The sequence below is a fragment of the Carlito syrichta genome, unplaced genomic scaffold (genome assembly GCF_000164805.1).
Source record: "Carlito syrichta isolate Samal-C Ts95f unplaced genomic scaffold, Tarsius_syrichta-2.0.1 Scaffold277815, whole genome shotgun sequence".
NCBI classification, from domain to species: domain Eukaryota; kingdom Metazoa; phylum Chordata; class Mammalia; order Primates; family Tarsiidae; genus Carlito; species Carlito syrichta.
Genome location: NW_007221911.1, coordinates 412,393 through 425,603, shown reverse-complemented (window position 1 = coordinate 425,603; position 13,211 = coordinate 412,393). Strand labels below are relative to the sequence as shown.

The 13,211-nt window shown below is 45.0% G+C and overlaps 1 protein-coding gene across 2 annotated transcripts in view; it reads right to left on the bottom strand.

Annotated features, from left to right (window-relative positions):
* Positions 1 to 676: 676 nt before the first annotated feature.
* The window catches only part of ASTN1 (astrotactin 1), a 318,270-nt gene continuing 305,735 nt past the window's right edge, over positions 677 to 13,211 (bottom strand). The window contains exons 22-23 of one of the 2 annotated variants that reach the window (XM_008052472.2): positions 8,875 to 9,058; positions 677 to 4,029 (exon numbers count right to left, since the gene is read on the bottom strand). In XM_008052472.2, coding sequence (XP_008050663.1) covers positions 3,792 to 4,029; positions 8,875 to 9,058 — 422 coding nt within the window. In that variant the 3' untranslated portion in view covers positions 677 to 3,791. The remainder of the gene's footprint in view (positions 4,030 to 8,874; positions 9,059 to 13,211) is intronic. The other variant, XM_008052473.2, reaches the window with a different exon arrangement.

Below are 13,211 nucleotides of genomic sequence, written 5' to 3'. Positions count from 1 at the left end.
TGTCATCATCTTCTTTTAATTGCCGCTGTTACTTTTCAAGAAGACCTCTTAAGTTTAGGCATTTAACATCTGATTATTGAAGAATTTAAAGGAAATCACATATTTTGGTGGCAGCTGAGATAACATCTATTTATAGTCACAATGTAGAAAGAAATAAAGAGATGAAGTGTTTTGGGCTACCCACCATGAAGTATTTTCATAACAGCCAGCCTGCCACAAATAGGAATGTGTCAGGGAGGACTTTTGTAACTTTTCTCTTGGATGACCAATGTATAAATTTCAGCAACTCCCATGGCATTCTATATGCCTTCGTTATAGTTCTCCTCACCCCTGTAATGGTAAGTTAAACATCTTTCTTTCCCTAATATAATGCCACCCTCCATGACAGAGAACAAGCTTGTATCCTCTGCATCATTCATAGTGTCAAGGATACAGCAGATACCCAATTAATACATTTCATTAGCTAATTATTTGGAGAAGGTGGTTGAGAGAAGACGGGACTCACTACTACATAACAATGAGTTTATCACTTGACTTTTTTTCTAGCTAGAGTGGTGGCTCCACTGCCTATATATTTGAGATTTGTAATATTTAAAACCTTAACAATTCCCTGGTGGGGCTAACCAGATCACTCAGATTATTGAAAGATCCAAGATAACATCCACACACCCAACACTTACTAACAGATTTGTTTATTATTTAGTTGATTATTTCATGTTTTTATAATCATACAATAATTTTCTTTTAAACAACACTGTTATACCTGAAGATGGTCACATTATATTATTTCTTCCTTCTACCATAGTAAAGTTTTTCTCCCCCACACTCAGTTTTTTAATAGAACATTTTAATATTGAGAAGTGTAGTTAACAAATAAAAATAATGAATGGACCAAACTCCATGGAAAACCGTTGCACACTCCGTTAAAGGTCTATTGCCACTATAGTGGTTCACATACATTCAAGAGGAGGCCTCAGAGATTTCAGGGACACGGGAGCTGGGAGCTGGGAGACCTCCCTTAAGACCTGTTTGGCAGTTCAGAAACTTAAGATTGAATACTGGCCCAGTCCCAGAACGGCTCCTCCAGGCAGGCTTTAGGAAATGTCAACAGATTATAGTTGACAGTATCTTCTCGGTGGAAAAAATCCTCCAGTTAATTGTATAGCGATCCTAAGATTATCCCCTACCCCTTTGTACTTGCCTTTAAACTTGAAAGTAAATGTTGCCAGTCGTAGCAGTTGTGTGTATAGTGTGTGTGAGTGAATGTGTGTGCACGTGTGCATACACACATGCAGTGAGAACACAGAAGAAACTGAGAGAGGATGAGAGTCATGGGAGAAAAGGGGGCAAAGAAGGAGGGTCACAGGAAGGAAAACAAAAAGACAAAGATAAAGGGGATAAAAAGGAGGGGTAGGGACTTGGAATAAATGGAAAAAATGAGAGGAAGAGAGTTGAAGAGAGGAAGATCGTGTGCCAAAAATAAAAACAGAAGGGGGGGAGCGGAGGAGTGACCTTGATGTCACCCCTCACTCTCTCTCGTGCTCAGCTCAGACCTCACCCACCTCTGGGGCAGGCAGGCATCTGCTGCCCCACTCTCCTTCCACTCGAACTCAAGACACCATCTTCTGCAGAGACTTGAATAAAAAGTTGGCAAAAAGGAGCAGCAGGAAGATGTGACAGGCCCTGCCTAATCAGCTGAGGCACCTTCTTCTCTGGCAATGGCAGAAACCTTGCCCCCGGAAGGCACTTTAACCAAGGCCCCCTGCACGGACTATGGGTGGGACAGCCGGGTCTTCTGCTAGCCTTTGCTCTGAAAATGAGGGGATCTCAGAGGCAGGTGCATTAGAGGATATGAAATCTATCTTTCCATCTTTCTCCAGAAAGAAGCAAAGAGGGCAGCAAGACCACCCTGTGCTTTTAACCTTGTCACAAGTTTCCTTCCCAGTCATAGGGGTGTTGCTGCAGAGCTGGGAGTCTCAAGTAGCTAGCTCCAAAGGCCCCTCCTCCTTCCACTGCCCAGTGGGCACATCTATGCCACGGGTGCTTGGGAAAGGTCGAGCTCTCTGGGCAGATCCCCTGTGGAGCTGAGTGCTGATAGCAGTGTGCCACAGACAACCCTGACAGCAGAACCATGGATCCCAGGGCTTCTGAGATCCTGTGCTCTGCAGTCCAGCAGCCTGAATTATATTGTAGCTTAGGCACACAGTAGGTGAGGGATTTGGGCATGCGATCTCTTTGCTTTGGTTTCCTCAACACTAAAATGGAGATAAGAACAGCACTTTCCTCAGGGGGTTGTTGTAAGAATTCAGTGATATGTAAAGTGCTGAGAGCAGGGCCCAGCATACATCAAGAACTCAATAAATGCTATGTCATTATTGCTATTTAGAAAGCAATCAGTATAGCTCAGTGGCCTTCTAGGTCCTGCTCCTCCTTCCTGATCTTTCTCATGCATTTCTAAATGAGGAACTCCAGTTGAAGGCATGGTGACTGAAAGTGTGTGTTCAGTGGTACAGTTAGGGACAGCTAAGGCCATCGCTGGTCAACATGGCCCTGCCGTGCTCTTTCTGAAAGACTGGGCTTCCCGCTAGGCAGGCCACCATTGGTGCCCATGCCAATACTCCGGCAGGGAATGGAAACAACCCACAGTCCATGACTGTGCCCACTGTGCTCACCTATAGAGAACTGCAGCTACTCCCAGCAACTGGAGAGGCAGTGACAATGGTGGCACCCTTCTGCTGAAGGTCATCAGAGAAAGAGTTTGCAAAACTAGCAACACACGCAAATTTAGCAAGGAAGCGGAGGTGGACAGAAACTTTTTTATGATCAATAATAGCTTTAGTTATCTGTAACACTGACATGGGGTGACCATTTCTCCTGGAACAGATTAGACATCTATCCTGTCCAGGGTAAGAGGTGCGGGCTAAAGTGAATCCAGGCACATGGATACATATGGGTGGTCTGCAGAAACGTATCCAAAGTAGAAACAGAAATTTAAAAGGAAAACAATAAATTCCATTTCTTCTCTAGAATGGGAACTGATAATTAGTCTCCCAGGTAGACTTCTCAAAGGTGCATTTTGACAAGGTCCATCTTGTTGCTCTCAAAGACCATGTTGAGCAGAGGAGAGGGGAGAGATCCACCAGAGGGAGATTTAATCCCATCCTGGCTTACAATGGGGGAAGACCTAAAAACCCAGGTGGCCCTTTGGAGCCTATAACAGAAACTGGGTTCACCTATGAGGTGTGGAGAAAAACCAGGGGGCACAGACAGGGGCCACCTCCCCCAGTTTTCTAATTGCCTTTCCCTGTGAGTAGGGCTTAGGCTCCCAGAGATACCTACCAAGGAATGCCTGAGGGTGAGGCCCTAGGTTGCTCAAACAACCTTCCAGCCTCATCTCTATCCCCAAGGATTTAGGAACTCAGGGAGCACAGTGTGCCTCAACCGGATAGACCTTTCACAGGAAGCATGATGGAGCTCTTGAGCATTTTGGTGGACTCCTTGTGGGGTGGGAAGTGAATAAAACAAATGAATAGCAAAACAAACTCTAAAGTAATCCTGTGAAGAAATATGGCATTGCATGAAGCCACTGGCTGGCCGGGTTATGATCATGCAGATGGAGAACGTCACACTGAGGAAGTTCTGCAGGGAGCAAGGTTCTCCTTCTCCCTGTTTAAATGTTGCTGCAGAGGTTTTAATGTTCCATTAAAAAATATTAAAAAGCCACACACCGACCCAGCGGTCTGCCTCCCCTTTCTGGCTTTCTCTTGGCAGTAGCTCCTGGCCTTGTGGTGCTAGATGTCCTTGCTGTCTCCGTAGTCGTTGTAGGGAATGCTCAGAGTCTGCTCCTCACATGTCTTCCGGAGATCCCTGCTAAGCTCTGCCCAGTCAAGTCCGTAGGGCTTGATCTCGCTGTAGCGGCAGCCCAGGTACTTGAGGGAGCCACGCCGCAGGCTGATCTTGGGTTCCTGAAGGAGTCCGTTGCACCAGCTGCTGAGGTCTCCAAGTTGAGACAGGATGAGACCTGCTTTCCTGTGGACCAAGCACGGAGGACACTTATGTGAGAAAGTACAAAAGGCAAGGAAGGGCACACGGCCACTGTTTGCAAGCCTCTATGCTTCAGAAGGGCAGAGCTTGGCGTTCTGCTCTCTGTTCTACCTTTGGCACTTGGAACAGCAAATCTTTCATTCGTATCTATTGAGAGAATGAATGAATGAATGAATAGGACGAATGTGTAGTATGGGCAGGCACCAAAAAGAAATAGATGAAAACAGCAAGGATAAACAAAAAAGAGAAAATACTATTTTAGTGGGAATGTATACCTTTTTTTTTTGAGTTGGAATCTCACTCTGTAGCCCAGACTGGAGTGCGGTGGCCGCTCCCGGCCACCGGGATCCTTCCGCCTCAGCCTTCCAAGTAGCCAGAACTACAGGCAAGCACTACCACGCCCGGCTGATTTTTTGATTTATTGTAGAGATGAGGTCTCGCTGCCCAGGCGGGTCTCGAACCCGCGGGCTCAGGCAATCCACTCACCTCAGCCTCCCAAAGGCGCGGGATTACAGGCTGAGCCACCGAGCCCGGCAGGATGCATACCTTTTTAAAATCAAAGTGTTGGCAGTCTTGAAAGACAAATCAAATTGATTTTTTTTAAAGCCAGTAATTTGTCATCACTAGATGACAAATAAAGTGCTCAACTGAATATTTCCCTCTTCAAGGCTACTTCTGAACTGGTAGAAGAAATATATTGAACTGAAAGGGATAACAAAAGTGTTGATTATGCCTGTGTTGAAGTAGTTACAGTGCGATAAGGGCAAAGACAATAATGCCCCCGGTTCACAGTGACACAGGACCACTGTTTGGGAAAATGTGGACTCTTGGTTGCACATATCACCCACCTTAATCCAGGTGAGCTCCTGCTCCCTGCCTCCACCTCCCCACAAAGTCAGGAGGTCATGGTCATTGCAATTAAGCCCCAATTGAAGGAGTGGGGAACAGAGGTGCTGAGAGGTCACCTGAGCTATGGCAAATCCCTGAGAGAGGTAGGAGAGAGGAAAGCCAGGTCACCAAGTTCATACCCACGAGAAAGGAGTGATCCTCCTAGCCAGGAATACAGAGTGTGAGAGCCTCTACCAAGCAGCCTGGAGAATGGGTTGGCACCGCCCCCTCATGGATACAGCCTTTTCTTCCTGGTGCCCCCTCTGGCATCACAGATAAAGATCTCCTAAGAGTCATTTCTCAGATCTCCCAGGACTTGAGTAAAAACACAGGATGGGTGAAAAAGCCAGATCCCTCACTCAGCTGTATTCTTCTTGTTCTTCAAAGATCTAGGTGACCAGAGTCCCATGAAGGGAGATTCTCTTATTTGAACAAGTTTAAGTGAGGCTGCAAAACACTGAACTGGAGAGCTCGGTGAACACCACTCCTCACAGTATGGATGGACTGCTGGTTTAACTTCAACTGTGAAAAACCCTCTCTTTCCTAGTTTAATCAAGGATTCCTTCCAGAAACTGGAAGTTTATGTACCCCAATTTAGAAAATGTTTTCAAAGAACAATAGCCACATTCCATTCATTCCTCTTCCTCTGCCCTGGCAAGGAGCAGCATCAAAGGATGGCCTCTCTGCATTCCTAGAGGGCCCTGGGGAGAAGGGTGAAGGGTGGAAATGGTGTTTGGGAAAGGTTGAGGCTTCAGCAGCAAAGTCAAGAGCTAGAAGTGCAGTGAAGTCAGGGGAGGGACAGTCATATTTTCTCCAATGTCAATGGCAGATCAGAGGAAATCAAACAAACACTCTGCCGGCTGACTCAATCATCTTAGGAGGGGTCTCTGGACTGTCCCTCTCAGCCCCTGCAGTTTGGCCAAGCAAGTTTGCCAAAAGACGTCATCAACTAGAGTGGTCCTCTTCCTTTCATCTCCCCTACTGTATGCCATTCGTTGCTGACAAATTCTTGGGAGGTGAAGGAAGGAGGAGGGAAGGAAGAGTGAAAGGCATAATGGCATCATCTTCAGGAAATGGATAAAGGAATATATCCCAGCCACCCTTCTAAAAGAATGGATATAATTAGACCATAGAGTCTCTGTTCTGCTTTCAGGGCTCATTTTTTTTTTTTTCTTTTTAAAATTTTTGAGTCAGGGTCTCAATCTGTCACCCAGGTAAGAGTGCAAAGGCACTCTCATGGCTCATAGCAGTGTCAACCTCCTGGGTTCAGGCAATCCTCCTATCTCAGTAGCTGGGATTACAGGGGTGTACCACCATGCCTGGCTAATTTGTTTGTTTGTTTTTTGTTTGTTTTGTAGAGATAAGATCTGGCTATATTGCCCAGGCTGGTCTCGAACTCCTGGCCTCAAGCATCTTGCCTGCCTCAGCATCCCAAATTAACTTAAAATAAAGATTAATTTGGGACTGCCATTGGCCATCTTGGGACAAACGGCCTTCTTAGTAACAGTGCAACCAATGTCATTCTCAAAGCATTTTCAAGCCTCAACTCAGTCAGGAGGCCTCCCAGAGTTTTAATGGAAGTGGATTCAGCTGAACCGAGGGGGGCCTCTCTCCTTACTCACAGGAAGTGTGTGCCACAGACCCATTTGTAATCATTCTCTCAACCAACCCCAAAGGAGGCTGATGTATTTCAAGGTGAAGGACTTTTCCTTTCCTGTGGTTCTCTCTGAGATCCATGACACTAGAAAGCAGAGTTTTATTTTCCACAGGCTAATGAAATGACACCATGTCAATGTTTTCTAATCTATAGCCACGAAAGCCCAGTGCTACCCATGGAGGAGCCCCTGAGAGGGGAGTGCACAGCTGCCTGAGGCCTTGCTTTGCAATGGGAGCCACATTTCTCCCCCCCACCCACCGCTCACTTTCTTCATTAACCAATTTTTCCTTCTGACTCTTGAGTCACAAGAGAGAAATCTTAAAAGCACTCCAAATGCCCTGAGAAATCAAAATGATATACTCAATGTGAGTGCTATTCAAATTGTGACATTTATGTTCCCTGACAAAGAATGTACACATACACCCAATAAATGTCGGAAGAAAGAAGGGAAGGGAGAAAAAGAGGAGAGGGAGGAGCAGAAAGGACAGGAGGGAGTGGAGGGGGGAGCAGAGGGGAACAGGGAGGGGGGAGAGAGCTGGGGGATGGTGTTAGGGGTGAGTAATAACAAGGTCAGGAGTAAAGATTGGGTAGGGGTAAAGAGGACATTTCTTTCATGTGTCTACTTACCAGCCCAGTGTTTACTCTTACCAAAACAGAGACAAAACAAATTAAAAGTCCCTTACATGTTTCTCTGTGGTCCATGGCAGCGGCATCTGTTTCCCCAGGAACCATCACTCTTTATAAACATCAGGAAGTAATTTATGGGATGTGGGAAGATCTGCCAGATCTTACACATGAAATCATTTTTGTTCAGAAGATAACCCTAATTTTTCTCTTTCCTTCAAGAGTAAGAAAATAGAAGAAAAGCTTCCGGAAAGGTGGTTTTCTAGGAAAGTGTACAATTCCAAGTCACAACAGGCCAACTAAGACTGAGTCCTCCTCCAGTTTGGTCAGAGGTCAGATGGATGGGATAACTTTTGGGTGATACTTTCATTCTGCCCTGGTAGAGCACAGGAATCCTTTAATGCTGATTTTTCTGTATTTCCTTCTTCCTCGCTCCCTCCCCCCCCCCTTTCTTTTTCTATCTTCCTGCTTTTCTTCCTTCCCTTTCTTACTTTTCTTTCTCTGTAATTTTCTTTTACTTTTCTTTTTCTTTCTTTTCCCTATTCTCACAGTCCTTGCCCTATTTTAATTTTTTTCTTCACAAGTTCCTAAATAATTTGGGGACACATAGGTACCAAAGACGCATGTAAAAATTCTCTTTATCACATCCATTTGAAAATTTCAGTATTTCTAGGGAAATCCGTTTTCTTAAAGCAGCAATATGCAGTCACGATGGAGGGAGTAAATAAAGGTGATATCTCTACACATTTTTCTGTTCTTCACCTTTCAAGAACTTTATCCTGCCTGTGCAGTCTAAAAGCAGTGGGTATTGAATAGTGGGTAACTGTGGCTTTGGGGCCAGGGAAAGTTGGCAAACACCCTGATTTTGGCCAAGACAGATGTCAAGGTGGGTCTCTGGCTACATTCTTGTTACCTTTCAAGATAATGTGGAGTTTAACTCAAAATACGTCTTTCTAATGCACATAACATATGCAAAGTTCATATGCAATCAATATGAATTAATTGCATATGATAACCTCTTTCACACAATTCCTAGTTTTCTTTCACAAGATTAAGCTTTTGACTCCTGCAGTTTCAGCATTTGTAATGCTGTGTCAGCATAACAAAGAGGAGGTAAAACAGGTCAAGTGCGACATTTTTGTCAGAATTAAGGAAATGCATTCATGTCGTGACTATTTAAACAGAGCTTATCTAAAACTCATCTGCAGGAGCTGAGCAGTCTTAAAGCAGGGGACTTGACAACTGAGCGCCTAAGCTCACCCTGGAAGTCTGCAACTCCATGGATGTGGTATTATGGTGCAAGAAGTATGAAATCTCAGAGTCTTTATTTTTCCATTTTTCATTTTCCAAATAGAGACCGGGTCTTACTCTATCATCCAGGCTGGAGTTCAGTGGCATGATCAAAGCTCACTGTTAACCTCAAACTCCTGCCTCAGTCTCCTGAGTAGCTGGGACTACAAGCTATTGCTACTATCTCTGACTAATTAATTTTTTTGTAGAGATGAGATCTCTCTGTGTTACCCAGTCTAGTCTCTAACTCCTGGCCTCAAGTGATCCTCGTGTCTCTGCCTCCCAACGTGCTAGAATTATAGGTGTGAGCCACCATGCCTGCCCTCAAAGCATCTTTAAAAGGAACAATGCTGTTTACTATTACTAATTACCTAGGGCCTAATTCATCCTCACACCGCCAGGTGAATTCTCCAAAACTCTCATAATGTTGGTTATAGTGGTAGAGGACTCGATGCAAGGTAGGGGAGCCCAGATCCAGAAGAGTATTGTAGGCAGTCTGTTGTTCCTTCCCACTGGTATAGCCGTTGAAGAGATTGTAGATCTTGTCTGCTATTTCTGAGGCAGGAAGAAAAAGAAATAAGATTTTATACACACACACACACACACACACACACACACACACACACACACATACACACACACAAATACCCTATGTATACATACATACGTGTGTATATGCATATATACGTGTGTGTATACATAGGTACACACATGCATATGTATGGATGTATGTGTACGTGATGTTACTTAAAGAACACCACACCATCCCCCCCAGCCCCCAGGAGAAAGTGATCTGAGTAATTCACTTTACATCTGCCCCACCAGGCTTCAGTTTTCTCCTCTTCAATGAAAATCTTTAACTAGAATACCTCTAAGGTCAATTTCAGTTCCAATGCTCTTTGTCTTTACCAAGGTTTCCTAAAAATACATAGCTTGAGGCAAAAACTCGAGTGTGTGTGTGTGTGTGTGTGTGTGTGTGTGTGTGTGTGTGTGTGTATAGTCAAGGTCTCACTCTGTCACCCAGACTGGAGTACAGTGGCATAATCATGGCTCACCACAGCCTCAAACTCTCAGGCTCAAGCAATCCTCCCATTTCAGTCTTCCGAGTAACCGGGACTACAGGCACACACCACTAAGAAGTCTGGTGAATTTTTTTATGTTTTGTAGAGATGAGGTCTCGCTATATGGCCTAATCTGGTCTTGAACTCTTGGGCTGAAGTAATTCTCCCACCTCAGCCTCCCAAAGTTCTGGGATTACAAGCGTGAGATATCACGTCTGACCAGAAGCTCATATATTAACACTTTCTTGGCAGGTGCAATCCCAGGGAAGCAGGAACACGGATAAAGGGAAAGAAGCAAGAAAGGGGAGAGAATAAACATAGGGAACCCATGAAGGAGCTGGCCACACCTTCCCAACAAGCTGGCTGCTACATTGGGAAGGGGGGTGGTTATGAAGCTGCTGGATCTTCACTGGCCCACTAAGGAGTAGAAAGAAGACTTATCTCCAGCTCCCTTCCACGATTGGCCCACGTTTCCTCCCAGGAGGCATTAAGGACCCTGCACTTCAAGGTTGCATGAGCTTGAACACCAAGCAGTCCCACAAGGGCGAAGGTGCAGTCTGGGCAGCAGGAAGAGGGGCTCACTCAGGGATGAGGACAGCCACTGTAGGACAGTGCTTGTGAGTCACACGAGGTGCCTGGAGCAGCACTGTGGCTAAGAGACACGGAACACTGAGTCTAGTGCATTCTCAGTTCTAAGTGAGAGGTCCTTCCATTTAACTTATGTCTCTGGTACTTGTGCCTCAAAGACACATATGGCTAAGACTGAACTTGGTGATGTGGCAGGACAGCTCGAATTTTGCATGGGTTGGCATTTGTTCTCATGGAGCTCCAAATACTGCATCATCAAATGTTTTCTGTTTATAGCAGTCAGAAAGGAGATGTATTTACATTTTCTTCCTAAACAGCTGGGAAACCAAGATTTAGAAAGCAATGCTTTGTCTGGATGCACTTTAATTCTGGGGGTGGAGAAGCCAAGTTCACAGGTTTCTTAGCCCAGCTGGACCCGCTTGACCCTCTGTCAGCTTAAAAGCATATAATAGCCTGATTCCTTGTTGCAATTCAAGTGAATTCAGAGTTGCCAGTCATGACAGAACATCTTGTGTCAAGAATGACCAGGGGAGTTTCCTGGGTCAGAATGGATAAAATTTCTACCCCTGTCCTGCCCAGACATTACAATAATTCCCTTACTTTTTGTCTTGCCCGTCGCCTATGAGGACAGGAGCCAGATCTTACTTCCTCAGTGTCCTGAGTGGCTGGGGCAGGGCCAGACAATATTGTAGATTAAACATGTTAGCTGGATGAATGGAACTCATGCCTTTGGGAGCAATTTAATATTTCTCCATAACAAGGTTATGCCAGTCCTGTAGCAACTAAACTTGTAACCGGCACAGTTAGCCATGTTAAAAATAGTGTCTATTCAGCCATTTTGATTTTCAATTGGTAAAATTCTCAGGTTGTAAAATGGGATCAAGAGATAAAGAGGTCGGTGACTTAGAAAATAAAGTTCTATGGTGCCCCCACTTATTTGACCTACAAGTGCCAAGAACTTCACATATGTAAATTCCAGTCCTTGCATCACCATGGCAAGATGGATGAGAATGTCTCTGTTTTACAAATGAGGACATTCAGAAAGAAGCCAGGCTACCTGCCCAAGATCATATATCCAGTGTGGGCTACAGTCAAGATTTAAAATTCTATCTGCCATTGTTATTTTATACCAATAGTCAGGAATTGGTGGTGTTTGACCAATTTCAGGTACAGGAGGCGGAGTCTTGGGGATGGTAGCAAATAACTCTAGGGATGACTAGGGTGACTCTCTGGTAGACGGCAGTGCCTTGGTTGGACCACAGGTGCCAAGTAAAAAAGAGCGAGTCCTAGTAGGTGGGCAGGGGGTCTGCCATTTCTAAAACTGAGATTTTAAAAGCCACAGGACCATGCTAAAGGCCGTGCTGCATTCAATGGACAGAGTTAGTATTTGCTAAGAGAAGAATGCTCATGGGAGGGAAAATGTCAGCGATTAGACCACAGCCCATGTGGGGAGGCCTGGGTTTCCTCTCCTGCCCTGCTCTGATGCTGATCTGTTCTTACGTGATGGGAAATGACTGCCCATGTCCAGGCCCTGCTGTGACAGTCTTCGCTGTTTCTCAGCAAAGTCTGGGAAGGTTTTTACTGGCAAATTTTCCATTCTTATAACCCAATAGTCATATCCAACTAGAGAAGGCTGGTGCATTATCTGTGGCACGTGGAAGGAGACCAGCTTCCCCAACAAATATCCTAAAACCATGATCATCTAACTCCTGCACATGCTTCTGAGATGCTGTATTTAGAAAGGTCTGTGCACCTGGTACCTCCTGGCTTCATGGAGAGAATTGAGAGTTTTTATTTCATTAGCCTCCACAGCAGCTCAAGAATTCTTTAACTCACAGACTGGAAAATATTATAGTATTTTTAGTTATAATTTTTTCTAGCTTCACTGTCACAGAAGTCTCGAATTATTCAGGACAGAGTCCTGTCTTTTCTCTCTTTAGTGTGCATGATGTTCAGGAATAGGTAAGATGACCTCATCACAAAATGGAAGCTCAGTTATTAGAAAGGAACCAAGCCGGGCTCAGTGGCTCAGCCTGTAATCCCGTGCCTTTGGGAGGCTGAGGTGAGTGGATTGCCTGAGCCCGCGGGTTCGAGACCCACCTGGGCAGCAAGACCTCATCTCTACAATAAATCAAAAAATCAGTAGGGCGTGGTAGCACATGCCTGTAATTCCGGCTACTCGGAAGGCTGAGCTGGAAGGATCGCCAGAGCCCAGCAGGTAGAGCCTGCGGTGGCCGGGAGCAGCCACTGCACTCCAGTCTGGGCAACAGAATGCACTCCAGTCTGGGCGACTCAAAAAAAAAAAAAAAAGAAAGGAACCAAGATCTCCTAGGCAGTGGGATACATGAGCAGGGTTGGGACTGAGGCCCTCAAGTGCAAGGTGATGGGTAAGAAAGGCACCAGAGCATCACAGGTAGTTGGGTTCCTCTACACTAGCTGTATGGCCCTGGACAAACTACTTAACCTCTCTGGGTCTTAGTTTCCGTGTCTGTTCAATGACAGTTGACATGACACATAAGTAAAATATAGTGTGCTCAAAAGTGGGAAAAAACAAACAGGAGGAGGAGTGTTGGGAGCCAGCTTTGGAGGCCTGCCTGATTGACAAAGTCCAGGTGCGCTGAGGACCCCCGGCCACAAAGCGAGCCTGGGCAGCTGAGGCCCTTCTGTCTTCTGTCTTTGCTGTTGGTATGGCTGGAGAAATTCTGTGCAGTTGTGGAAGAAGAAAATGGCATGTTTATGCAAAGTACTCACAGCTAACCTGGGAATGTCATGGTTCATTTTTCCATTTTCCCACTATGCCGCTTGGCATTTTCTAACATATGCAAGGGTTAAACTCTGAAGCACATCAAGAATGCTTTCTTTCACTTGGTTATAAGTTACTAGATATTGCTTAAGTAATAAATGATATAAGTATATTCACTCCTTATTTGATTTAGAATTATGCAGTTTAGTGTTTAGACACAAGGTTTTTTAAAAGTACAAGTTTATAGTAAGTTCACTATGAATTCATTATAAGTTCTAACACTTATATAGGAGTTATGTAGGTGATTTATAACACT